Raw genomic sequence first — 27,871 nt, forward strand, 5'->3', positions numbered from 1 at the left:
TTCTGACATGGAAGAACTAAAGACATAGTTTTGATTTTTTAACATCACAGTCGGGTTCTGATTCAACTGGTGCAATCTGTTCTGCAGATGACACCAACCCAGGTTTGCTGCCTTTCAGGAGGCGGCGTGTTTGTGCAGCTTGGGTACCACCAGACAAACCTGACTGTGATTCCCTTTGTGCATGCAATTTTATATGAAGATACGCGATTCTTGGATGATAAGCAGCATGATCATTGTGGTGCAATGCCCCGTCCTGTTACCAAAAGGGAATACTGCTCTGGCCCTGCACCAGGGAGAGAACTGCAGCAGAAGGACAGAAACCTAATCAAAGGTAGTTGAAGCAGGATCAGGCTGTGTATGTGGTATGTCTTTCTGTCCCTAAAATATCACACCCATTCTTTGCATATAATTCCCAGTGTAAAGTTAGGCTGATGCCTTAGGGGTTAAACCCCACTGAGCCCAAGAGCTTCCTCCCTAAATGCTATGTGGACCACATCCAAACTTGACCAAAGCCAGTTGGATGCTGTCCACTAAGCTCTAAATTCAGTCTTTAGAGTGTATCAATGCTCTAACGTTAATTTTGCCGGTAATGATCTTGCTGCAGCTATCTAATGAGTCATGCTTCGACCCGTGCTGGACTGCTTGCTCCCTTGCATCTGCTGTTTGCTGGGCTTTCAAAAATAGGGGTAGGTTTGGGAAGCAAACCTCACCACTTTAGTCTGAAACACGCGTGCGACGGGTGTGTGTGGGGACACGTTTGGGTTCTGGAGAAGGGCACATCGCGGTGTACTCTCGTCTTGCAGCTGGTTATCTACATCTGCAGGAGGGAGATCTTTAAATCGCTTTTCCCAGTGGCAGGTCTGGGATGGGTTAAAGAGGACGCGGCCCCTTTAAGAGGGGTAGAGCGGGGGGGGCGAAAGGGGAGGAGGTGTTCGCCCCCTTTCACACCTGGAGTGGGAAAGAGGGGCGGGACTTAGCGCCTGTGATTGACAGCCAGGGGGGGACTCCTGACCAATGGTAGCGGGCGCGGGCCCGCCGGAGGCCGCCTGCCAACCAATGGGTGAGCGCGCAGGGGGCGGTGCGGCTACATGTTGCGGTGTCGCCAACGTGGGTCCGCGGCGAGCGGCGCTCGGGCCGGGCGGGCAGCGGCGCGGCAGCGCTAGGGGAGCGGAGCGGCGGCAGCGCACCGAGGACACGGAGCTCCAGCGGCCGCGGGGCCGGAGCTGTGCGGCTTGAAGGAGGAGGAGGCGCTTCGGGGACGCGGACCCGACCCGACCCGCCCGGCGGAGCCCGCCCGCTCGCCGGCGGGTGGATGCCGGTGCTGTGAGCGCCCCACGCCGCCGGCGGCCGAGGCGATGGTGCGGGCGGCGGAGCGGCGCTGAGCGGTCGCGGGGCCCCGCGGCGTTACCTCTGCGCTCCGCGCCGGGGCCGCTGCTGCCGCCTTCTCCCGCCTCGGACCTTCTCCGGTGCCGGATACAAAATGGCGGTGCCGTCACGGGCGGGCGGCGGGGCGGCGGCGCTGCTGCTGCTGCTGGGTTCGCTGCTGGGCTCAGCCGCCGCTGACTGCCCCGCCGGCTGCGCCTGCGGCGGGGAGCTGCTGAACTGCGGGGGGCTGGCGCTGCCCGCCGTGCCCCGGGACCTGCCCCGCTGGCCGCGGCACGTGTGAGTACCGGCGGGGACCGGGGAGGTGAATCGGGGCTTTGGGCAGCACCGAACAGCTTGGGAAACAAACAGGCAAAGCTGGACAGAACGGCCGCAAAGCTGAGATTTGCTGTTTGGGAGGTGCGAAACTTGTGTCGTGTTTCGGTGTCCCGCAGCGGCGGGGATGGAGGCAGAGCGGCCCGCGGTGCCGTGCTCGGGGCTCTCGGCCCGGCTCTGCGCTCCGGCCGCTCTGTTAGGTGTCTCGGAGGAGGAATAGCTGGAGGGGGCTTGGTCTGTCGATCAACGGAGGTAGCGGCTGGTCACTGCTCCGCCACCGGGCTTGGCCCCCGAGGGCGGACTGCAGCGCTCGGCTGTCTTTGCTCTGGAGCTCCGAGCTCCAGGTGTGAGAGCCGGGGAGGCAGCGGCTGTGAGCAGAAACAGTTGTAGGCTTTGGGTGTCTCAAGAAAACCCGGCGCTGTTTTCCAATCAAAGCTGTGATTCCCTTGGCACTTGTCTATGGAAGTTATTAACCTGCGGTGTATCGTATGTCGGGATGGCAGTTGAGCTTATAGCCCATCACCTGGTGGTTAGTACGGTGCTTTTATTCCCTAGAAGCGTGTTTTGAAGTGTTCGGGTACCTGCCCCAGGACAGGGCAGTGCGGTTGCCGTTTCCCTTAACGCGCATCGGGTAACGCTCCGGTTGTGTGACCACTGCTGTGACCTGGTGGGATCCATAGCGCAGCATCAGGCGCCTGAAGCACAGCAGATCGGGGGGGGATATGTGCTCAGCTTTGACAGCTCAGTTCCTTCGACAGTGACAGTGCAAGAGGGCTGTGTGTCTGTGTGCTCATAAACTTGTAAAAGTAAGTGTCCAACTCACAGCTAACCTCGGGGAAACAGGGATCCAGAAAGGGAGATGGGAAGATGACTTTTTGGTGCTTTTGTTGCTGGGCCCTTCTGCTGTCTTAACAGATTATATAGATTATTGAATCCATAAAACTCCCGGTTGTAATAGATACTCTTCAGCTCTGCCAGGGAGAGAACGGTCACTGAAGTGTTGCTGGAGATAATCCAGCTCCTTATTAAGAAGAATTATTAGAGGTTTGTCAGGTTCTCCCAGTACTGTTCACTTTTGGCTTCAGGAATGCCTTGTTGTACATGAAATTATCAGGTGTCTGCTGAGAGGAACGCGTGGCTGGTGTTAAAACCCTGACTCATCCCATTCACCTGTTGCTGAGTGCTCGGAAGAAGCCTTCCTTCAGCCTTTGGGCACATTTCGGGGCAAGTTTTTAGCCTTCTCGGCATAATTCCGGCATCCCCGGGGACCTCTTAAAATAGGACTGTGTATCTCTGTTCATGCAGAGAAATGCGTTAATAGCCCAGCCTGAAGAAATTACTTCTTGTGGGTTTTTTGGGAGTGCGAATACCCAGGAGTGTCTCTTTCATATGGAACAGGTTTCTGAGTGTCGTGAGTTCAGTTTAAATTTTATTGGTGAAGTAATAGAACGTATAAATCTGCTGCTATGCACCTGTGGGGTGTTGATCTGGAGCCACTTGGACAGAATATGGTTGGTAACTTTGAATTCTAAACTAACAAAATATTAGTTAAAGTGGCAATCTGTGATGGCTTTCATAGCTGATAATGTAAAAATAGGGTGTTTTTCCTTCTCCATAACTAGTAAGCAGAAGCAGGCATTTAAGCTATTGCAGATGCTTTTGTTTTTAAAGTAATATTGTTTCTAATTGCTAAAAATCACTTGAATTGCTTATTTCGGTTTAGGGGCACAAAGCTGAAGCATGTTTTTCATGCTTGGTACGATCATAAATGCTAGGATCATGGTGCAGAGAATTGCTAACCTATTGTTTTAGGAGTTGTTTAATGTCCTCTATAAAAGCACCATGTGCTGGAGTAAAGTTATCTCCGTGCAGCATGCCCTTTTAAAGAAACAGAAGGGAAACATGAAGGTTCGTGGTGGCCCTGGACTGATGGAGGAGCACAGGTTGTGGGTGCAGGTCCCATGGCCATAAAGAAGGGTGAGATGGGTGATGTCTGGGCTGCATGTCCCTTATCGCATCACTTGTGGACAGGCTGTGTCTCCCCCTGGGGTGATAAGCTTGGGCATGTTCGATCACTAATAAGAGACAAGATAAATCCTGTTTTCAGTGGCTGTGCTTTAACTTCATTAAAGTGCTATTGAAAAGCCCCTTCTTAGCAGTTTATCTCTTATTCCTAATGAAGAGCCACAAGGCTGAAGCAGTGCTTGGGGTCAGTTTTCAGTGTGTTGGAGATAAAGCTTTTGTTTGTAGGGTTGGAAATGCGGCTGGGTGCCTTGGGGAGCACTCTGGAACAGACTTAATCACGCCGTGTATTTTGTCAACAGGACTATGAGTGCTGAGGAAAAGCATTGGGATCTTTGGAAGCTATTGTTATTTCTCTATTGGCAGCAGAGCTTGCAGTTGTAATTCTTCTCCCTAGCTTGCAGAAGACATAGCTGATGCACAGAAGGGCTGGAGTGCTGTGGTTGCTCACAGTTAATGCAGTGTGGCACAGATGTTAGGCAGCTCAGTACTGTGTGCCAGTTGAAGTGTGTGGGACTTGCTGGCTGAGCATGTGTAAGTAGGGCACGTTGCAACACTCCAGCATGCCCCATACTGTCCTTACCCTGCTGTGAAAAGTCCCTGGTCTGTCTGGGAATGCTGGGAGAATCCAACTCTGCAGGGCAGTTGCTGTGCAGGACTCCTTTGGAGTATCTCACTTTGAAGCTGCTGGAGATGCTTTGTGTTTGTCTGAAATTCGGTTTTTCATTAGCGTGTACATCGTGTAAACCTTAGAGCCGAGCTTAAGCACAAAACACTTTGTGCCTGGAAAAGCCAGATGCAGGGATCCAGCAGTGTTGGTGACTTGGGACATCCCCTGCACCCTGTCTCTCCATGCCTCTTAATTTTTGAAGGGTGATAGAAGAGACAGGCATCGTGTATGTGAGAGGGTTTTTCCTTCCTTTTTAGTGATGGAGCAATAGTATTTTATGTACAGACGTTAATGATGAGAAGGCTTTGGGGCTGTGGAAGTGCAGTTGGATAGCTGATTTATTGCTGGTGTGTTCTAGGGGAGTAGAAGTTGTTCATTTTAAACATGTGTGTTTCTGACCCAAATGACTAGAGGGAATTTTCAGGGATGCTGGGCATCTGTTGCATGGACCCTTCTGCCTATGGATCAATGTGTGCCTGGCATGTCTGGGAACAAGGCAGAGTCCTCCAGTGCCTGCAACAGAGCAGGGCTGAGCGCTGCTTTTTGTTTCCTGGGGAGCCTCTGGGGTTTGGTTATATGGCTAAGCTGTCCCGAGGCACCAGTTCTGTCAGTATTGGCCATTATATGGTGCTGCTGTTGTATGCAGAGAGTGGGCAAAGTTGATGGTTTTGGGAATCCCGTGGGTGCCTGTCAGTGGTTTTAGAGCCTGGAAGCACATGTGAACTAGGAGTCGGGAACAGATTCTTGCTGTGCTCAAGCGTACACAAAGATTTTGTCAAAGGCAATGAAACTGCTCAAAGTTGCCTGTTGACTTGAATTTCTTGCTAAACTGGGCTTTTAATGTGCCAGGTCTCTGATCTGTTCTCACATAAGTGTAGCTTCTTTGCTTGCTTGGTGGAATGGGGCTCTGCAGAGCTCTTGCTGTACCACCATGCCTGCGTGCATGGTGCTCTATGGAGATGGACATAGTTGCTCTCTGTCTGTGGAGTAACTGCTGTGCCTCTGCAGATGCTGGAAGAGCAGGCTGCGGGGGGGATGGTCCTGCTGACAGCGCTGGGAGGGGGGAATGCTGCTGGCAGTTCCTCCCCTGCATGTCTTGCTTCCAGCCCTGCTGAAATAATGGAACAAAGATTAAGTAATCGTCACCCTAGGCTCATGCAGCTGCAGAGCCCTCACCGTGTGCTGCTTGCCTGGGGGGCTTGGGAGAGCCGGATGGGGATGGCTGCAGGTGGCTGGTCCCCCTCCCTCCTCCTGGGGAGAGTGAATGGAAAGCAGTGGCTCCCTCCTGGGTGGTGGTCCAGGGAAGGTTTCCTGCCCAGTGTTGATGGGAGATGGTGGGGCTTGTGAAAGCAGTCCTGCTCAGCTTGTGATATGCTTGGGTTTGGTGCTTCCTGGAGCATCGTCCTCGGAAGAGGGCTGTTTTGGAAGGTCTCCATCTGCTGTGTGCCTGGCCCTGGTGGGGTAACAGCGAAGCCTGTCATTGCAAAGCAGTGCTTCTCCAGGCCTGCTGCTTAAGCACGGATAAATGCGTGTGCTTGCACCCTTCCTGTGTGAGCATGTGTCTGTGGATCTGCTGATTACCCTCAGCATGCAGTGATATTTATTAGGGCTTAAACTGGAGGACAGCAGTTAACAGCAAGCCCTTTGCAACTGCTGTCTGAGCTACTCATCTTAATTCCTCACTGAGCCACAGCTGGGGCAGAAATTATCTCAATCAGACTAGCATTGGAAATACGTGTGAGATTCATAATGAAGCCTGAGTGGGGTAAAATGTCCCTACCAAGAAGCTTTTCTGGCTCTTGCAGAAGCTCCTGGCTTCAAGTGAAAGGTTCTAGGACCCCCTCAGCCTCTGCATATTCTTCTCTCCTTTTGAGAAACTTCATGGCATTTAATCACTTCGAGGCTTTTCCTCTCTGCAGTGACTGCAATTTGAAACGCAGGGGTCCCTTACAAAAGAAGCAAGTGCTCAATGGGCTGTGTTAATATTCAGTGCCATTTACAATGGGTGCAGTTTGAAAAGGGGAGAATGGATGGTCTGGGAGCTGGGGGAGGAGGAGCAGGAGAGGGAAAATTCCCAGGGCAGGGGAACTAGCATCTCAGTGGGCAGCCCAGGAATCGAACACACCATCAATTGTTCTATAGGGAAATCAAGCATTTCTATGCTAGGTACAGCTTAGTATTTCTTTTCTTTGCCAGTGCAAACTGCTTTGCAGTTCTGTGGCTGCGAGGCTTGGGGTGGCTGAGCCTTGCAGGAGTTCCTGCTTGGAGTTTAAAGAGTGAATGTGAGGTTGATTGCTGGCATTGAGAGGCTAGAGGTGGTAAACTGATATGTTTGGGAGCCCAGGCGCTTCAATAAAGCACTTGAGATACTTAAATGCTTTCTTGAGCATGGGTGAGATTTCACTTCCCTGCTTAAAGTTAAACTGGTGCTGGAATCTTGTCTCCGGTGGGGATTTAGGTAGATGCAGCAGCACTTCAGGATGGGGTTTAGTTGGTGCGAGCCTCTCCTGGTGCAGGGAATTCCAAAAGGGATTCTCCCTTGTATACATCTATAACAGAGCATGCTGGAAGGGCTCAGGGTGGCTTCATGTTGAAGTGCTCCCCAGGTGATGGGGAAACTCCATCCTGACTCCATGGGCCTGCTGGGCTCATGAATATACATGTGTATACAGCTCCCACTGGCTCTAAAGAGCAGCTGGGAATTGCTGAGGACCTGGCCATGCCTAAGCAGTGCCTGCCTTTGGGTTCTGGTTGCTTTGATCCCCCGAAGAGGGGTTAAAGTTGTGTCTTGGAAGTTTGAGTAGCTGTGAAATGGGATGATGGCTTTCATTCCTCAGTGGCCAGCTCTGATAAGAACTTGTGTATTGTCCCTGGCTGTATTGTCAGCTGCACCCAGGATCTCTGTTAGGGCTACAGGGCTTTTAATTGATCACATTGGCTGCCCCTGGAGACACCTTGGATTGAGTTAGCTCAGCTCATCAGCTTTTAACATAATCATTTTGTGTTGCTAACCTAATCACCCAGTGTGACTCCCTTGTTTTGCAGTGTGGAGCTGGATGGGGTCATGTGGATGAATGGAGCAGAGATAATTTAGGCTAATGCTGCTGGGAAGAGCCATCTGCAGAGAATCCAGGCTCCAGGTTCATCAGTTCTGCAGGACCAGGGCTGGGCAGGAATTAGCACCTCCTTTAGGCTGAGGGGAGTGGATTAACATAAGGATGGCTTTGAGTAACAGTGAGTAAACACAGCCCCTTGGGCTGGGTTGTGCTTTGGTGCAAGCCTGGGCGCCCACTGTTGCCCTCCTGAGGTCCCTTGCTAGTTGTCGGTGGCCTGTGAAGGAAGGAGCAGAGCGTGAGGCTGCAGGAAGAAACAGAGGGCGAATAAACCCTCTTACCTATTTCCTGGGGTGTCCAGCTATTAAACGATGTGCTACAAAGCTGGGTTTTCTTCCTGCCATGCGTAGGGGCCCAAGTCAAGGACCAGGATGCCATTGTGCTAATGCGCAACACAAAATACCTATTACTATTATAGCTGAGTCATCCATTAATAGTTAACCAAGTCCTGGAGTCCTTCAACCCTGGCCTCTTCCAGCTTCAGAGCAGGACCACAACACATGTAGTAGGTTATGCTCTCTCATTATATTTTCAGTGTGTTGTCTCTCAAGCCACAACCATATAATTTTGGAGGAGTCTGGGATCTGGCCCTGCTATTTTGGGAGCACCTCACATCGCATCAAGACCTGATGACGTGTTGCATCCAGTTCCAGGAGCGTGGCTCACTTCTACGTGGTTGTGTTTTTTGGTTTGAGTAGGAATTGAAGGATGGGTCTCAAACTGGAGCTATCAGCCTAGTTTTTAATGTGAACCGTGCTGAATATGCAGGCAGGCTGGTTACATGCACTTGGTGGCAGTTCTGTGTTTTACAGTGTCTTTGCATGGATCTCAGAAGTATCAGAGCCCTTCTATTGAAAGCACCTGATTTTAGATGAATCTTTTCAGGTTAGAAAGCGTCCCGTGAGTTCAGTGGTAATTTGGCTGTGAAATCTTGAACTAAGATGCTTTTTCTCTAGAGCACCTCCTCCAGCTGGCAGGTTTCTTGCTCCCTGCAGAAAGGCAGGACAAGGCCTCTGGTGCAAGAAGGAGCAGAGAGATGCAAAATGCAAAGTTGGGGCTGTGCTGTTGGGGCTGTGCTGTTTCCTGCTTCCCCACACAACAGGGACATAGATTCATTCTCTCCACCAGTGTACCTCTCCCTGGTTACCCAAAGCCTGTGGTTTTGGGGTGGGCACGTTCTAGGGTGAGACCCCATTGTCTTTCAGTGCTGTGAATACTTATGCTCCGTGGAGAATCTACCACCACCAGCTACTAATGAACCTCCAGCTACTGCCCTGTGAGTTCAGAACACATTTTGCCTAGCTGGTGTAGACTGGGCTGTTTTATAACTGCACTTAAAGTCTGTTTTAGCCTGCTGTGTGCCAATATAAACACAGGTTTTCTATGTTATCTATCATCTAAAACATACTTGTCAGAACTGCCGGCTGGCCAGTGGGTTGGTGCTTGCGTTGTGCATGGCACTTGGCTAGTTCTGTTTGATCACTGGTCCGGATGGGTACCAGGGTTGAAGGTGCTGAACTGGATGTGCCCAGGGCTTAGTGGGAGCTAATCTGATAGAGATAGCAGGTTTACTGGGCGCTGTCTTCTTCTCATGTTAAGGATGTGATGCTGGAGGTGCCCAGTTGGTGGGACATGTGGGTGATATCCCTGTAGAAGTGGGGTGGTGGGAGACCTCATGGATGGGGGGAGCTGTTGGTCTGTGTGTTCTATCCTGGGTAATAAAATGGCTATTGTAGGAAGCAGCCTGGCTGGAGGCCCTGTGAAAAATCACCCCCTAAATGTGTTCCAGTTGTCCAAACATTGGTGCCTCTCCTTCCTCTGCTGCATGTGGGGGGAGGCTGGAGCTAGCTCTGCACCCCCACTGCCTGGGGAGCAGCCCTCAGCAGCCTTTGCTTGCTTTCTGCTGTATCTTGTTCAGCTGCAGTCCATCCATTCTTGAGAGCTGTGAAAAGGCACCAGAAGCCTTCCTTTAGCACAGACCTAAATAAATATCCTCCAGCAGCATGGGCTGTTGCTGCAGCAGCCCAGCCTGTGAGCAAATAACCTGAATTTGGCTCTTTACCCAGCACCAGGAGGTTGGTTTGAGTTGGAGCAGGAAGGTGCCTGGAGCCATGGGATTTCCTCCGTTGCAGCCCTGGGGGGGATGTGGGGATGGGGAGTATGGCAGGGAATGTGCATGGCCCATGTCAGTAGTGTCCTCCCTGTCATTTGCAGAAGGTGAGGAGGTGTCTCTTGATCATCTGGGTGGCACCTGGACATTCCCCTTCTCTCATACTCACTTACTTCATCTGGCAATGGCATGGGCAGTGCAGAAATGCCTGCAGTGCTCACATGAGGTGGTCTGGCCTTGCTGGTGAGCCAGGAGAGCATCCCATGCTGTCTATCCCTGTAACTTGCCATAAACCTCTTGTGTCCTGAGCCGGGGGGGCAGAGTCACGTCCACAGTTGTATTTCATTTGCTTTGGCAGAACGGGGCAATTTCTTCTGTTTCAGGAGATTTAAACAAAGCATATGATGTTTTATTTTGAAAGGTGTCATAGTACTTTCCACTTCTCCTTTGCTAAGCATATTTTTGTGCTGTTCCTGTTTATAAACAACTCTGTTCCCCCTTTCTTCCCCCCTTAAACAGGTCTAAGTCACAATTCCTGCCTTTCAAACACCTGGAGTAGGGCACACATTCTGCATTAAATCAGTAAATAAGATATAGTGTGTATTTTTAGACCTCTCTAATTTGGAAGCATTTGTGAGAGTTGCGCTGTTTCACATGGTTGTAAACCTCTTGTATGTCCTCTTTCCTGCTTTCCAACCTTGTTATTGAGATGGTGACTGCCCAAAAGCTGTTGAGATCGATGGAGTTAAGGGCTTTGGATGATGGCTCATAAGAGCAGATGAATGAGCTCTTCCTTTTCCAGTAGGATAAGCTTCAGCTCCTGCAGTTCTAGGAAATGTATCTGTTTATCTCCATGGGGCTCAGTCCAGCTCCCCAGTGAGGTTGCTTGGTTTTGACTTCTTGGTGAGCTGAACCCCTTCCAGGAGCTGTGTTTTCATCCTTATCAGCAGAGACATATCCTGGCCTTTGAGTTAATCTCCGTGGACAGAAAGCTGTACAGATCTGACAGGGTGTGTTTGGCTTTTACATTCTACTTAAAACAGCGGTTGGCTTTGCTGCTCCCTGGTTTGATAGTCTCTGAGGCAGGTACTGCTTTTTACCCAGGTTTCCTGAGATAGGAGGTTATGTTGATGGTGCATGTGTCTGTTTTCTCCCCCAGAGCTTTTAATGCTGATGGCCAGCTTCAGTTTGAGGAGTGAACTCCAATTCGAAGTGCCAACCACATTCATAGGCAGCAGGCTGGGGAGAGTGGCTGTATGCCCACCAGCGAAGGGAAGCAGTGTGAGTTGATCCCATATGAGACATCAAAGAATTTCCATGGGGGAGAGCGGTGCTATTAAACAATCCCTGCAGGAAGAGTGGATAACGGAGACCCAGTTGTGAAACACAGCTCTGCCAAACACTGTGCAGGACCAGGAAGTTGGTGGAGTAGTTTAGGGTCTTACTGGGATGGTGCTGTCACTGGTTAATATCCATAGGGAGGACTGGAGGTTTTGGTCCTGGGTTACCCTGTGTGTCATTCCTGTGAGTAGGAGGTGTGTGGAGGCAGCACCCAAATCCTGGCCTCTTTAGGGACCAGCATGGTCCTTTATGTATTAAGTGATGTCACCCATGTGGTAGGGGAGTGTCTCAGCCAAAGCAGCAAACTGGGAATTGATTTTGGTGGCTCTCTGCTCCTCTCTTGGAGCAGTTTCCAGGAAGCAGGTGCTTTTGGGGCCTGATGGGCATTGAGCTGGTGGGAAGCAGTGGCCCTGGGTGCCTGCATGGCCCTGGCAGCACTGGAGCAGGGCATGGACGGCTGCCAGGGGCTCATGGTGTCTAGTCTTCATAGCAATGTGGGGAGATGGCAGAACCATGCAGCTGGGCAGTATCCCTGGGAGATGCCAAATCACAGCCTGAGCTGTTTACTACAGTGCTTCTCTCTCATGGCTCCTAGCACTTGTGTCTCAAGTACTACCACTTTGTGGTCTGCTTAACAAGAGCCTGGCGAGCTGTCCTTTTCAGCTGGCAGGGACACGGATGTGCTGCATCCCTCTGTCTGTCCCAGGCTCTCCTTTTGTTCAGTCTGCAGAAGGTTTATTCCAACACCCCCTTGCCCACCCCATCCTTGGGTCTGGGTCCCTTTCAGCAGCCCCGGTGCTGGCTGGGCTCCCGTTACTGCTGTTTACTTTGTTGGCTTCACTTTCAGCTGCGGATGCTGGAGCCAGCTCCAGGGTGAGGTTTTCAGGCACCCTGTGAGCAAGTCGTAATGCCAGCGTGGGGCTCGCTGTGTGTGATTAAGCCATTGAGGCTTGCCAGACTCTTCCTTTAAAGTCAAACAACAAAACAACACAAATCCACCTCTTGTGGGGGAGGAGGAGGTGGCAGCTGGACACTTTTGGGGCTGCGTGCTAGTTAACGTTGCTTTGTTTGTGAGAGGCATGGCTAAAAGAGGAAGAATTCAGTGCAGACTTACGGGCCTGCGCGTTTGGAAATAGAATGGGGAAGTTTCCCTGTCCAACAATTTCCAATTGCTTCCTCTATGGCTTCCTGAGTAATTCTGACCTCCAGTTATAAAAGGCTCTGCCTTGCTGTTGCAGGATGCATCATCCCTCAAAGCTCTCCTTGACCCACTGTCTCCTTGGGCTGCGTCATCCCCTTCCATTTGGCTCCTTGTGCCCTTTGCAGCTGGTGGCAGGAAACATTCCAACCCCTGGGAAAGCAGTTTTCTTACTGTGATAGACAATAACAGCAGCAGAACTCATGGGACTGGGGTGGGATTGGGAGTGGATTGAAAACGTGCTTTGAAATGTTTTGGGGAATTTATGGTCTGTCACAGTTGAAATGCCTTTTGATGGTTCTCCTGCTTTTAGGTTTGAAATGCAGAATCCCTCTTGGCTTGTTGGAATGGCTTTGGAGCCACCTGGCTGTGCCTGTCCTTGAGGAGCAGAGTTGCTCCTTCTCCTGGCACTCTGGTGGTGTGGGATAAGGAGTTGCAGGATGCCTGCTTAGGTTTGGGTCTCCATGGAGCAAACACAGAGGACAAGGCAGGAGGGAGCTCTCTGGCACCTCTCCCTGTGCTGGCTCTTCAGTGTTCCCTGTGGCACCTCCACTGAGTGCTTTCAAGCCCATGTGGACCAACCATATTCCCTTTGGGAGTGTTTGTCGTATTTGATGGTGTTTTAGGGGCAGCATGCGTCTGTTTGACCCATGCTCAGCCTGCTGCAGTGGTTGCTTTCCACCCTCATTCTGCATTGGGCAATGCTGTGATGCTGGTGTCTTGCAGTCAGGAGTCAGAAGCATCCCTCCAGCCCTCATCTCATGATGTCTGTTGGGCCTCAGTGGGGAACAGGGCAGAAATAAATGACAAGCTGATGTGGCCAGTGGTGTCACAGCAGGAGCTGGGCCTTACTTTGGAAGGCACTGGCAGATTGCTGGTTTGGGGAGGGTTCCTTGGCTTGAAAACAGCCGTGTAAGTACAGAAGTGAAGATCTCTTTTCACCTAAGGTAAATATTAGGCTTTATGGTAAGCTAGGGGTCTAGTTTTCTCAGTTTTGTGGAATGCAATGTCTGTTTCCAGAGGACAACCTAAGTATTGTCCTGGGAGCTGTGCAAGCGGAAGACCAAGAGCATGCTTGTCCTTTGGTGCTTGTGGATGGGGAAGCATTGGGAAGTGGGTGGATCCTGTCTGGGGAGAAGCGACTCGGGGCCCAGAGCTTTTATTCACACTGTGATCATCTCTGTGAAGGCCAAGAAAACTTGATCTGAAAGCCTGTTTTATTTATTCATTCTTAACTCCAGCCCTGCTTTGAGCGGAGCACATGGAGGCCATCAGCCTCGCTAGGCACGCAGGCTGTCCTGGCACGGCCACGTTCCCGTGCTGGAAGAGCGTGTTGGGGCAATGCTTGAAATGCAGCAGAAAACCCACACTTCCGTCAGGGTTTTTGACTCTTGCATTCTTCTTCTCGGGCAGGCTTTAAAGCTCTGTGCAGCATTCAAGGGAAGGTTTTGGTTTCCCTTTGCCCACATGTCGGCATTCCTGAACAAAGCAGCCTCAAGATTTGTGGAGCAGATTCTTGAAATTCTGGGAATGTTTTGAGCCAGAAGATGCTTCCAGAAACTGCCTGGCCTAACAAAAAGAGTTGGTAGGACTTGGGCATGGGGGGGGGCAGGGAAATGAATGAGGCATTTTTATCCCTCTCTAAACGAGCATCATTCCGATCAAACCCACCATCCCTGGTTTGGGAACTGGTGAGCTCTGCCACCTTGTTGCTGTTGACCACAGCTGTGCTCATGTGGGCAAACCAGATAAAGAAGATGTGCACTTAGAAACTGAGGTTTGTTGCACTGAGTTCCCTGGTGATCCTAGCGATGTCGTTTAAGGTTAGAGCTGAAAAGGCGCCTAGACACCTAAAGGTGGACCTAAGTGAAAGTGAAGCAGGGGTATATGGCAGCTTGTGTACCGGCTTAAGCATCCTGGGGATGCTCTCCTGGGCACATCCAGAGGTGGTAAGTCTTGTGGTCACCATCACCCCATAGTTCACACCCCGCAGCACCCATGTGTTGTAAATGTTCCAAATGTACATTTGTGGTGAGTTTTTGTGGAAGAGCTCAGCGAGAGCTGCTGCCTTTGCCCCAAAATATGGACGTGAATGTGCTTTCTTTTCCCTGGGGCTGGGTAGGCAGCAGTGGCACTCTGAATAGGTAATGTGAGGGCAAGGGTTGCTCGCTGCCTTCCTGTTCTGGTTTAACTGTTGCTGGGTTAGGGTTTAGGGCATTGGATGTCTCTTCCCATGAGCATTTTATTATAGGCATGAGTGACCAGGAAGGGGATGTGGAGTGTCACACCACCCAAGGCAGTCATGGGGAGGTGTTGAGAGGCAGGAAGGCTCTTGAGTCTGGGACCATTGACCCATGTATCTCATAATCTTGTTTCTGAAGGTGAAAGTGCAGATCCATTGCTAGTTTGACCCCAATATGGGGTTTGTGTTGGGTGTTCTGTTTTTGCTAGCACGCTTCTGGTGTGCTGGGGGGTTTGTGGTATTAACATTTTCTCCTCTGAGAAGAGATTTGACTTGGACCACAATTGCTGATTGATTCCCTTTTTTACCCTCCCCCTTTTCCCTGTTGAAGTCAAGAACCACTTCAAAGGCTGAGATGTGTTGGTGCCAGATGCCACGCAGTTATTGTTAGAGGAATCTGAAATATAATTGAAACCAAACCTTTGTTCAGCCAGGCGTATCTGGCCGTTGGCTTTCACTCACGGCAGAGATGGGTGCTCAGCCTCTTCTGCTAGATACAGTGTCTACACACTTGTCACGGCAGATGAAATGTCTGTTAATTCTCTTGCATCTGGTAAATGTTTGCAAAACCCAGAAAGTGTGCATTAAAGATTCTCTTTTTCCTACCTAGGAACCCACTCTGAGGCTCCAAAGTTACCAGCATACTTGTGGACTTCCATGTGGTAATAAAGCACATCAAATTGTTTTTGGCACACTGATCTCCATAGAGGTGCTCTAAGTCCAGGTTCCTCTGCTTGGCAAGCACAGGGTTGTCTCGCTTCCTTTTAAGGCATTTCTGTGGGATATAGGATATTGTTTGATGTAAAAGCATCGATAAGGTAGATGTCAACATTCATTTTAGCTTTATTTGGTGTGAAAGCAAAGGTTGATGTAGGAGGTTTGTAATCCAGCTCAGTTGGTTCTCTTGGGGAAGACTGAGGCTGTAGGCTTCTGAAAGAGCCCAGCAGACTTTAGGCACTTAAAATCATAGAATGATTTGGGTTGGAAGGGACCTTCAAAGGTCATCTCATCCACCCTCCTGCAATGAGCAGGGACATCCTCAGCTAGATCAACACCTGCTGGATGCTGAGTACAAGCTGTTTGCAGATGTAATCTGATGGAGTGTGAAGACATGATATGTGGTTGCAGGATGCAGAGGGTATTTCTGGTTCCTGTTTCTTGTAATTATTGCCTATATATAATTTAGAAGAGTGCATCAGGTCTGTCGTGCATCAGAATTTGAACTGCTGCTGTGCACATTAACCCATGATGTTGTCCTGGGACTCAGATGCCACCCCCTTCTCTGTGCTATGCGTATATGATCATCTGGACATCACGTTGTCCCTCCTTGCTGCAGGTACCTGAGTTGGTCTCTGTTAGTGCTGTGGCTGTGGTCAGAGAGATGCTAAAACCACTGCCACAGCTGAGAGCAGGGAGCTGGCTTCCCTATAAAGATTACTTCTGTAGCCTAACTTGGAGAAACAGGTCCCTCTGAAGTGTAATGGGTCTTTCAGCTGCACGAGGGCTGCTGAATTTGGTTTCTTTTCCTTTTAATCTGCCTCCCCTGCCAAAAGCACTAGCCTCTTTGCATATGGCTGCCTGTCTGTTGTTTATTCTCTCTGTTACCCTGTGGTTAGTGCTCACACATGATGCGTCTTTGGTTGCAGTACAGACTGAGCGGGTTGTCTGCCACTGGATCCAAAAAATGTAAACTATTTATAAATGAAAAATACTCTCCAGTTCTCAAGTGCTGCGTTGTCCCCTTTCCCTCCAGCATGTGCACATTTGGCTGATCTCCTGTAATCCCACAGATGTAAATCCAGATCATTAACAGTTTATGGGACTGGGGGCCTCCTGGAGAAAATCTGATGTGACCTTGTTGCTTGTAGAGGGGAGAACACAAAGTAATAGTGATTGAATGTAATGGAAAAATGTTATTTGGCTGTGCTGCATTCTGCACAGATACGGACCCAAACTCGGATAAACCTTCCTTCAGAGCTCAGGGATTCTTGATTTTGGTTTTCCAGTTGGGCTCATCTCCATCATAAGCAATCCTTGAAAAATTGAGACAGAGCTTATTACTGTGGCTTAAAATGACCTGAAACAACTAGAGTGGGTTTTTTTAGTACTCCTTACGATTAAACTGTTTGCTCTGTGTTTTGAGCGTGTACTGAGTTTTATATTGAACTAGCTGCCGATGTTTAGTCTCCTAGGGAAGAAAAATAAGACAGGATTTCATAATGTATTAAGTGAGGCTGGGATAAGTTTTCCTATGCCAATTTGGAAAGCAGGGCAGAAGATTTTGATCTGTGGTGGCATGGTTTTCCATGCACATGTGATGACGTTAAATGAGGCAGAGCTGTGCTGCTTCCTGCTCAGATCTGGAAGATTAGAGGGTAGCTGAACGAACCCCAAAAGGTGGGGTTTTTATGGGGGGACACTTCACAGCATCCCATGAGCCATTGTGCAAATGGAAATGGCAGAAATATTCTAATTCCCAGTGCATTTGGGCAGTCTTTGCTGTGTGGCTATTAGTCAGTATGTAGCTGTGCAAAAACTTTGTAGTATAACTGGTACACAAAGGAGTAAGGCATAATGAGAGTAAATTCACTATAGCTTCCAAGTTTTTCTCTAGGCACTGTTTCCATTGATAGTGATAATTCCTTGTTTTGTAAAACCCAGTTGGTAGGAATATAGTGTTTGGGGCTGCTTTTGAGTATTTGAGAGCACCTAAACACATTTGCACTTCTGTGCCCTGCAAGACAGCAGTGGCTGGAAAAGGCTGTTACAGCCTAGCTGGGACTGTGGCACCAAGCCTTTAACGTACTGATTGCATATTAATGAACAGCCAAGCAGGCAGGACAGTGCCAAAAAGCAGTGAGTGAGAAAGCCAACAATATCTGCGTGAACTTTGCACTCTAGAAAGTGTGAAGTGATGTTGGTGAAAGGAGTTTATTGCACAAGTGGAGCACTGTGGTGTCCTCTTTGCCCAAATTTCTGTGTTAATAAACCAAAAAAGAATAATTGGCCGGTGGAGCTCAGTGGGTTCCCATTAACCTGTTCTGCACCCGTTGAAATGTTCCCTGATCTCAAGTGTGTTTGCTCCCAAGTGCTGTGCCTGGCATATGAAGCTGTAATGCCTCTTGGAGCACATGGAGTTACTGTCCACATCTGGTTTGTATTGCCTTCACTGGGTTTTATTGCAAGCTGTAGTGCTCTGTCTGTACCCTTTTCCTTGCCCGGTTCTGTCTGGCACCATTGGGCAAGTGAAACCCAGACTAGAAAAAGCTACAAAATGGGCTGCGTATGAATTAATGGCTACTGATAGCAGGGTGTTTTTCCTGGTATTTGGCAGAAATTGAATATCTTGGCTCTTACCTCTTCATTATCCAAGCGTCTTAATCCCAAGCTCATTACCAAGTCCCTGGGATGTGTTTAAAGGCTCCCTGCCTGCTTGGAAGGGGAGGCTGGTTCTGAGGAGCCCAAGACCTGCAGTGGGTGAATGCCAGTGGTGGCATGGCCCCATGGGGCACTCGGGCACAGACCAGCAGTATCGGTGGTGTCAATCACCTCGATTATGTCTTTATGCTCCACAGCTCCCTCCAGGAATGTGCAGTATTCAGTGTGGGGGCTTGTGTCCACGTTGCAGCCTCGGAGTTTTCCATCAGGAACATTGGGAGTATTGAAGATGATGTCGCAAATGTTCTTTCTAATTGGCCCCAGCCCAATTTTTGCTTGTCTCTGATGCAGAAAGTGGGTTTGGAAAAAAATGTTGTTGCTCCTTCTCTCCCCCCATTTAAACATCTCAGGAATGTCAAGTCTTGTCAGCCTTGGCTTTGCTGGGGAAAAAAAACTCCCTTGAGGAGCTTGGGGATGTGTGTTTTATGTGATCTCCAAGCCCTGAGGGAAGGTATGGGAGGGAGGGAAAGAGCAGGTCCTTAACAAAAGCTTCCTTTATCCCAAATTTTAACGAGGTATTACCATTAAATAGCACCAAGCCACCCTGACTTGGTTCTCCAATGTTCAGCCCCTTGCTTTATCTCATGCTCTCCCTTTGCTGGTTCCTGCTGTTCCAGTGTTTTCTAAGGCAGATCACCCCCGAATTTGTGACTTAAACCTGTTTGGTAATATGGGCAGACTGAAAAGACTTTTCATCATGTTTTCCTGCTGCAGTTACACATAATCACCAATAATCAGTGTGGAAACAGGCAAATGAAATCTGATTTCCTGAGGATTTCTGTCTCTAGGGCTGACAGGTTTTAATTGGCTTGTGCAGAGTATTCCTGTTATCTCTGCACTGTGTTTTAGAGTCACCTTCCTTCCCCACCTCAGCTGTCCCTGATGTATTTTGGGAGCACGTGGGCTCCCTGTGTACCCAAGCAATGGGTGTAGGCCATCCCAGCCAAGGGCAAATGCTGTGTGTTGGCCCCTGGCCTCTTTTCTGCCCCGGGAAGGGGAGCTTGCTCACCCTTCCTGCTCCTTGAGCTCATCCCAGTTTTAGACCGTTGGGATGACATATGTCTGGAGCCTTGTCTTCCTTGGGAGCAAGGATACAAGCACGTTTTCCCCCTTTCCTCATTTCTTTATGATGAAATGAGAGATTTGATGCACTTAGTGGAGCAGTGGAAGGGATGCTCTGGGCTTCACAGAACCCCTCTTCTGTTGTCTGGGCTGTTTTTCATGGAAGGCTGCAGTGGATCTTGCATCCCTGTCTTTCCTCTTGCTTCTCCTAGTGCTACGGGGTTGGTGTGCCCTGTCATGACCACCAGCCATCCCATGGATGCTCTTGGAGGTGATGAGGAGTGTGCCGAGCTCTCTAAGCCCACAGTTACACCTCAGCCCCGTGCCTGCTGCCCAACTGGACTTTGGAGCTGAGCTGCAGACTTGGGGAGGAAAACCCTGAAGGAGGAGGAGGAGGAAATGTTTGTTTAATCCCTGACGTGTAGCCTACGGTTCGGAGATAGCAGATTGTGAAACAGTGTGGCTGGGTAATGGCCTAGCCTGCAGCCTGCAGATAACACGTGCAGAGCAGGCAGTGATGTGGGGCTGCCGTGGCTCGGGGCAGGGGGGGGTGGGTGGGAAGCAGCAAGGTTTATTTGTTTGTGCAGCTTGTTTTTAATCTAAATAACCTTTTAGAATCCCCCCTCCCTCTGAATAGTGATTCCTTATTTATAGAGGCCTCCCCTTATTATTTAGCCTGAAATACAGCCTCCGCTCCGGCTTTTACGATGGGGATTAGTTTTCTTAATGGGCACAGGGGGTGGGCAGGCAGTGAGAGCCCCCCTGCCTTGGAGTTTCCTTTGCTGTCGTGGGGTTTTAGCTTCTCTCTGTGCATACCTGGGGCCTGCTGCCCTTGGGGCTCCGCTGCCATAAACCAGGCAGCAATGTGTTCCCAGCTGGAGCAGGGCCGGTAATTGCTTTGGGCAGGTTTATGGTGGGGAGGTGCGAAGTGCTTGCTGTCTGTCTGCCCTCCATGGAAGTGGGTCTGCAGATGGGCTGGGAAGAGAATGGCCAGCTTGGGAGAAGGGATGTGTTTTTGCCATGGGGAAAGGGGAGGTGGTTAGGGAGAAAGCAGTGCCGTTACCCATCCTTAGAAGGATGCATATCATGAGGTGTGTGGCTCTGGTACCTTTGCACACACTGAGAGTGCTCAGAGAAGCACACCGGGTTGTCAGAGTGAATCTCTGGAGATTTAGGCTCTGCATTCCTGTTAAGGAGGAAACCAAAAAGTGCCAAAGCAGCTGCTTGCAGACTTGTCATAAATATCACAGAGATTTCACAGCAAAGCACAGAGACTGTTGAAGCTGGTTGGGCATACCAGAGACTTTATGGAATAGTTGGATTTGATCAACACTTAATCACTCTCAGGCTGCTTGGCTCAGTCTTCTCATCCTCTCCCTCATCCCGCAGGAGGCAGGGGGTGCAGGACTCAGCCTCCTGCCCCTGCTGCCAATGGCATGTGTCCGTGGGGCTGAGGGCATCTATAAATGCCCCAGGTGACATTGAACAGGTATTTAATGTGTTCTCGCTATAAGAGAGCAGTCGAGCTGCACCAGGTTGCTGATGCCCCTTTTAGGACAGTGGTAAGATGCTTCCTGCTGTCCTCCACAGGGCATTGCAGACATCCTGCTTTTGTGAGCAGCCTGGCAGACATGTTCTTGAGTGTCTTGTTTAACAGACAAGGGTGCCTTGTGGCAAGGTTTTATTTGATGCTGCCCCATCCATTGCTGTTGCCCACATGCAGGCAGCCACCTCCTTATCTGCTGTGCCACTGGCCTGTCACAGTGCGATGGGGTGAATGTAGGACCGCAGGTAAATGGCAAAGGAGTGGTTTTACAGAGGACGATGCACTTCACTTTAATTGCCACTAAGAGTGTTTTGAGTGTATACTTCCCTAAAACCTCTTGCTAATGCTGTTTGTCATCCTCATGCAAGCAGCCTCCCTGTTCTTGGATGTCCAGGCTCACAGCACTTCCCAAAGACCTTATCTCCTTGGGTTTAGAGTGACTCTGTCTCTGTAGGCACGCACATGCACACATAATTCTTCATCCCAGTCCTTCCCAGCCCAGAGTTGCACTTCTTTTGCATTACCTTGTGGGCCAGTGTCCAGATACTGAATGCATGGCTTTAATTCTTTGTGCTGAAAAATGGCTTGCTTTTTCCCTAGCAGAAAACTTCACATATAGGTAGGAGTTTCCAATTAATTCCATGAAGTTACTGCTAAACAGGAATGGAACATTTGCAGCAGCAGCAACACTTTAAAAAAGTTTGCTTACAAGCAGTTTATTGATCTAGCAAATAAGTGGATAACACAAGCCTGGAGGTGTATGATAGTTAATGTGTAACCATTAAATAGACTTATTTGGGCCCTTTTTATGTGCTTGCATGGCAATTAAAGCTTATAAACCTGTGGAGAGTGTTTTTACGTGGAGTAAAATGAGAACCTTTATCCCAGAGAAGGTGTTTGTGGAAAAGGTACAGTTTATGCAATTGGATTCACGTGACTTGATGTAAGCTTGGGGCTAATTCCCGAGGCTCACTGCAGTATTGCTGGGTATTGGCTGCCCTCCCAGCGGCCCATTTGGTATACTGGAATCAGTGTCATTCCATGATGGTGTTTTATTGTGAGCCTCCTGAACAGAGGGTTATGTCCTTGCTCTAGATGGATCTTTTGACTCTTGCCCGTGCGTTTGTGGGAGTTTTGTGCCTTGCAGTGGTGGTTGTAGGGTCAAATTTGCTGTGAAAATCCCCCTCATAAAATGGTTTCCCACTGGTTAACCTGATGCACAGTGTCTTGGAACTCTTGAAGCTTGTCCTTGTTTAAGCAATTATATAAGAGCCCAAGCTTTGTGGGAATGTGGGAAAACCTTGATTTCTTTACCTTTTCCTTTCCCATACAGTGTGTTTTATTAAAAGCAAAGAATGAGATGTTGCGGATTCACTAGATAGATGTATATATATAATATATATGTAAGCCACCTCCTTTGTGACTGAAAGAAATGAAGGCTGAAAACCAGACTTGTTTAAGGCCTTTGCAACACCACCTTCTCCACACCAGAGCATGTGGATGTCGGGGAAGAAAGGATGGAGGGTAGCCTGGTTCAGCATGTGTGATTGTGATTGTAGCGCTCCAGGCAAATATTGACACCAGATTTCTTGGCAGACGTTTTGTTCCTGAGATGCCTTTGGAGTAAGTGATCCCTCACTGGCGCATGAAGCAGCCCCTCCTGCAGTGGTAAAGGGGAAGAAGCTCAGTGAGTGGAGCTGAGAAAGGTGATGCTAGAGGGGGTTTCACCCAGAAATACTGTGGTATCACATTGAGATGTTGGAGCATCCATCCATTTGTTAAAGATGGGACACCTTGGTCTGAATGCAAGGGATGCATGTGCCTGCTCTTTGTGCCACAGGACAGCCCTTGCCTTTTCACATCCTTAAATCCCCGAATAAATCCCAACTGCCAGCCAGAGAAAGGGAAAACTGTAAAATGATGTTTTCCATCAGCAGCTGGCTGCCTGGGCTAGGCGCCGTGGTGAGGGTGCTTTGCTGAGCATGTGTGAGATAACCTGCTTTCTCTGCTGCAGCTCTAGAGAATACACCGGAGGGTTGTTAACATCAGCCAGATACCTCTGCAGTGTGGCTTTATAGCACAGTCTGGACAGAAGGTTAAATCAAGCAGTCGTTTCTGCAGTGTTATTTCCTATACAACACTCTGGAGAAAGTTCAGTATCACTTAGTTAACTTTTGCAGGGCCATTTCCTGTAGGCTCTGTTAGAGAAAAGCTAGATTATGTGTTTCCAGTTGCACCACAGTTATTTTCCCCTATAAAATGCACTACAATTTATTTTTACACGGTTTTCATTGGTTTGCAGAAGGCTTTGGGGGGGAGTTTGTGTGTTTGGAAGATTGAGAATGTTTTTATTTCATACCTCGCTTACTGTGACAAATTGAGGAAAATGTGTTGTTTAATGTGGCTGTAGTCAAGGCAGGCTTGGAATAGAGAGTACAATAGCATGTGCTCCCCCACTGCTATGGGTTGGTGGCTTCTGTGACACAGGGTTCTGCTTCTGACAGTGCCGGTGTTAGGAAGGACTGAGAAGACTGCAGCCAACAGCCAAGTTGTGATCTCCCTGGAGGAGGGAAAGTATCTCCTCTTTGTAGCTTCACATGTGTGGTAGGGATATGCATGGGTGTTTCTTTTCTGTGGTTTTTCAACCCTATGATGTGCTCTTACCCTCTGGTCTCCTTGGACTTGTCCTCTTTAATCTCTCCCATGACCCCACTTGCGTGGAGTCTCGGGTTCTCCATCATGGTTCAGCTCAGGACTTCATCTTTGGTGCATGAAGTGCTGCACTTCTTTTTCCATTGCTGTCTGCTCTTAGAATCATAGAATGGTTTGGGTTAGAAAGGGCTTTAAGAACATCTGATTTCAACCCCCCCTCCCTGGGCAATGATGCCTCACACTAGACCATGTGTCCCAGAATACTGTCCAGTCTGGCCTTCAACGCTGCCGTTGTTGCTTTCCATGAGCCCTAAGAGTTCTCTTTTTCCTGGTTGCCTTGTAATGGTGACATTTCTCCTTATTCTCTTCACAGAAGTTAATTTATCTACTCCCCAAAGGTCACAGTTAGTATTCTCCAAGCCGTGAGCACACCTGTAGCCCTCCCCATGCAATAACAAACCTTGGGAGCAACTTGTGCACTTAGTTTTTGAGATAACCACCTTTTGGAGTGCAAGGTGTTAGGTGCTGGTGCAGAGCCAAGGTGATTTCTTTTCCCCCATGGGAGACTCAGTGTGAGTGGTGAGCTCCTTGGCACAGGGCCTGTGAGCTTGTGAGGACCAGTTGGAAGAGTGAATGGGGTGTTTCTGTTCCTAGCCTGACTGTAGTGTTAGCTTTTCCTATGATCAGTACAGCTGGGTGGCCACCCACATGGAGTTTCATTATGGGACTCCCTTTAAGAGGCCATCGGGTGATTTTAAGGTGGTATCTACATTGGGTTATGTCTGAAATGGGCTTGAAGCAAGAGGGAAGGATCTGTCTGCTGTTTCACATTCCTCTGCAGAATTTGTTGTTCATGCAGCCGTTGTTCAGGTGAAGGGGTTCCCTGTGCTCAAAGCTGGTGCTAGAACATCCACTGGCATATGCACAGCTAGTGGGTCAAAACTAAGACAGTTACAACAAAAGATCTGATCTCGGATGCAGAGTGGAGCAGTACTCCAGTAATAGTTAAAAGAAAATGGAATGGGCTTATCCAAATATCTCTGAATCCAGCAGTTTTGTAAGAGACTGGATTCTTAATTGCTTCTTATAGCAAAAGAACAGAGGAATGTTCTCCTTCTCATCCGTGTACAATTTAGAAAGGATAAAAATCTATAGAAAAAGTTTGTTCCTTGATTCAACTTTAATAGCATCCACTCTCCTTTGAATTAGCTGTGCTTTTAGCTGAGAAATTGCACAAATCTGAGGGAGTTCACTGAATAATAAATCAAGGCATCCATCCAGTGAAGTACATCCTTTTGAAGTAGATGGAAAAAATACCTTCCTGATCTGAAGGTGAAATGTTTGCTCAGCTTTAGTGCCTGAGTGATGCTAATGCAGGGTTTGAGCTCAGCTCAAGAGCCCCAACAAGGAGTGTAGGGAGCAGGAGCAAGCCTGGCCTCATTGATTGTCTGATTCGTCTTTGCTTTGCTCTTTAGAGACCTTGTCCTGGGTTCAGCAGTAGCAGTCATTTTTCTCCTTCTTAGCAGCTGGTGCAGTGCTGTGGTTTTGATTTTTCAGCCTGGGAACAGCGCTGATAACACCGATGTTTTTAGTTGCTGCTCAGTAATGTTTACCCTGACCAAGGACTTTCTGAGTCTCATGCTCTGCCAGGGAGGAGGGGAAGCTGGGAGGAAGCAGAGACAGAACACCTGACCCAAACTAACCAAAGAGGTATTCCATACCATTCCATACCACAGCACGTCATGCCCAGGATGTAAACTGGGGGCAGTTACCCAGAAGGGCTGGTTCACTGCTCGGTTGGGCTGGGTATCAGTTGGCAGGTGGTGAGTGGTTGTATTCTCTTCCCTTGTTATTTCCATTACTATTATTGGTGGTAGCAGTAGTGATTTGTGTTATACCTTAGTTACTGAACTGTTCTTATCTCAACCCGTGGGAGTTACATTCTTCCAATGGGGAGGGGGTGAGCAAACAGCTGCGTGGTTTCTGTGTGACAGGCTGGGCTTAAACCACGACAGACCTGAAGAGAAAAAAGCTGCAGCCCCTGGAAACAGGGGCTGTGTTGTAATCCTGGGAAGTGCTGAGGTACCTGACTGAGGAAGAGCAAGCTCCTTTGAAGGACTTCCTAAATGTTATTGGCTATAACTGTTCCTTTCTCTTTGTGTCTCTCTGCAGTTTGAGTTGCGCTAATAAAGAAGTCTGGCTTTGTAAGTGGAAGAAGTTGAAAAGTAGCACCAATAAAAACTGTAAAGCTCTCAAACATGTTTAATAATAGTGCTTCTGTAAAATATGCAGCATTATATGCTGGGGCAGAGTGCAATAAAGATTTTTACTAGCGCTCTTCACAACTCGGTCATAAGCTATACAGCTATCCCAAACTCTCCTCAGAAAGCCTGTCTGCCTGTATACATCACTGTAAGTGTCCTGCCTTGTGCAGGTATAGATGCATATGTGCTTGTGTTCGTAGCTGCACATGAATCTGTAAATTCATAGTGAAAATCATGAACATGTGCAAGTTATTTGAGCAAGAATATATGCTTATTTGTGACATCCTGCTGTATGTAAGGAATGTGAAGACTGGCATGTAATGGAAAGCAGCAAGAGATTTAACCATCCCCTTGACTTCTTTGTGGCATTCTCTTGGCAGAGACATAAGCATCAGCTTCATCTGCTTTGAAATCCTTGCTGGTATCCCGTGGCTGCCCCAGCACTAAACAGCACTACTACAGGAGTTATGCCAAGAAAGTATGAATGCTTGTTCTGATAGATGGCCCTGCTCATAACACTGAGGCAGGAATATAGCTTTCTATATAGCACATCGTAAAATGAAGAGTGTCTTCCTGAGGAATGTTGTATTCTAGGTCATGCTTATTGTAATTGCAGTGATCATTTACATGTAGAATCAGTGTGAGGAGAGTATCAAACAGTATCTACCTGATGGCTTTCTCCTGCCAGCAGGAAGTGCACTGTGGATCACTTTTGGTAACTCCCCTATCACACCATTGCCCCTGCAGTCTGCGACTTCAGCCTTTTGCTAGGCAAAGGTGGTAATACAGCTGTTAGGTGCTATAGTTTGCGATAACAGGAGGGCAGAGGAAGCCATCTCTGCTGTTCTTGCACCACGTGCAAAGAAACAAGCTTATTGAGGAAGATTGTTTGTTTAGGACCTAAAATATGGAGTAAATTAACTTGAAAGTCTCTTCTGGCTTTTCATTGTCAAGTGAAAGGTAGATTTATTTGCCTTGTTTTGCAGCAAAAGCATTCTATATAGCTTGGCTTTTATTTCTGTTGATCTAGGTGGAAATGTCTTTTGCATGTAGCTTTTCCATCTTTGAAGGTCAATTAAAACAGGTTGGAGGTCAGATAAAAGGGACAGAACATTTCCTTCTTGGTGTATCTATTTCTGTAATGTTATCAATGCATGTGGTTTTATTTCTAGCATTTTGTTCCAGGGCTTCCTCTAAGACTGAGCAAATTGAATCAGTTGGATGCCATACAGCTTCCAATTTGGGGTTAGAAATCCATTAAATTGCTTGGTGCTTTATTGGCAATGCAAAAGTGCTGGGAATGAAAGTGCATTATGATTGGACATTGATTACTTGAAAGGAGAGAGTGTGGATGCCTGTGTAAACCACACACCTCCTGCGAAGGATGGCCAGCTTAGGGATTTTTTCAAGCTTAAAATGTGTATGTTTTTCCCTTAAAATGCTGTTCTTTGTAAGAAAGAACTATTTTTAACCTGCAAATGGAGAGCTGTCTGCCCCATGTTTTTTCACACCTCTGAGGGATTAGAGCTGGCACAGCATCCTGCAGCGCTGCCAGCATGAACTGCTCCGTTAGCTGGTGCTTTGAGGTTGTATGTGTCATTCCTTTCCATGCACAAGGTCTTTGGGTTTGGTCAACCTCTCAGCTTCAGACTACGGCATTGAAAACTGAAGGGAATGTCCTTGCTTGAGTGTTTTGTTTTTTTATTGTGAGCATAGCAAGAAGTCCAATGTAATTCCACTTGGATTGCTGCTAGGATCAGAAAGGGATTATTTCCACTGCAGAAAGCTGCTGAGTTCTCTGGGGATTATGTGAGAGTAGTTATTGCCACCAGGTGAAAAGAAGGGAGCCAGAGGACAGGAGAGATGACCAGTGCTTGGGGTACCTGCTTTGGCTCTGTTCAGTTAGAATCATACAATAGTTTGGGTTTGAAGGGATCTTAAAGCTCATCTAGTTCCAGCCCCCCTGCCATGGGCAGGGTCACCTTCTTTGCAGCACATAGAATGGGTCAGAGCTTCAAGTCATAGCTGCAGAGATTTCTCATAGACGATGACGCAGCAGATGTACTGGGTGAGCAGCAGCCACTGGTGTGGTACTGGTGTAGTGTGGCCAGCCTGGGTCGACAGGGAATGGGAGATGCCTCTTTGATTTTCCAGTGTTCTGCTGTCTGAGGGTGGGAGCTGCTGCAGCCCGTCTCTGGTGTTAAAAGCAGCATCAAGTGAGGGAGAGGTGAGAGCAAGCTGGTGATCCCCACACCTGAGCTGCAAGACAAACCTGCATGCTGTTTTCCCAGTACCTTTTCCCTCATCTCTTTGCCTGACTAGTTTTAACCAGCGCACAAAATTCCTTTGTGCCGCTTCCAAGTGAGTGTGTTTTTTGGGGGGAGATCTGTCCTTCCCAATTAACTATTAATGGGAAGAATCAGTAGAGAATGAAGCGCTGAGCACACACCATGGGAGCAGGCTGCCTGCCCCTTCTCCCTGCCATTAATGATTGACCAACCTCTGCTCCGGCATG

The 27,871-nt window shown here is 48.7% G+C and overlaps 1 protein-coding gene across 4 annotated transcripts in view; it reads left to right on the top strand.

Moving 5' to 3' along the window:
* Window positions 1-1,181: 1,181 nt before the first annotated feature.
* Window positions 1,182-27,871, top strand: part of LRIG1 (leucine rich repeats and immunoglobulin like domains 1) — a 90,724-nt gene continuing 64,034 nt past the window's right edge. For 3 of the 4 annotated variants that reach the window (XR_009726810.1, XM_061362305.1, XM_061362306.1), the window contains exon 1: window positions 1,182-1,662. Coding sequence is in view for 3 of the 4 variants with exons in the window: in XM_061362305.1 (XP_061218289.1) it covers window positions 1,481-1,662 (182 nt within the window). In the remaining variant the exon portion in view is untranslated. Of the gene's footprint in view, window positions 1,663-21,859; window positions 22,064-27,871 lie in introns of those variants that run through there. The other variant, XM_061362307.1, reaches the window with a different exon arrangement.

The sequence above is a fragment of the Neopsephotus bourkii genome, unplaced genomic scaffold (assembly GCF_033783945.1).
Source record: "Neopsephotus bourkii isolate Nb327-2 ecotype Australia unplaced genomic scaffold, CSIRO-AGI_Nbou_v1 NB_1120, whole genome shotgun sequence".
NCBI lineage: Eukaryota > Metazoa > Chordata > Aves > Psittaciformes > Psittacidae > Neopsephotus > Neopsephotus bourkii.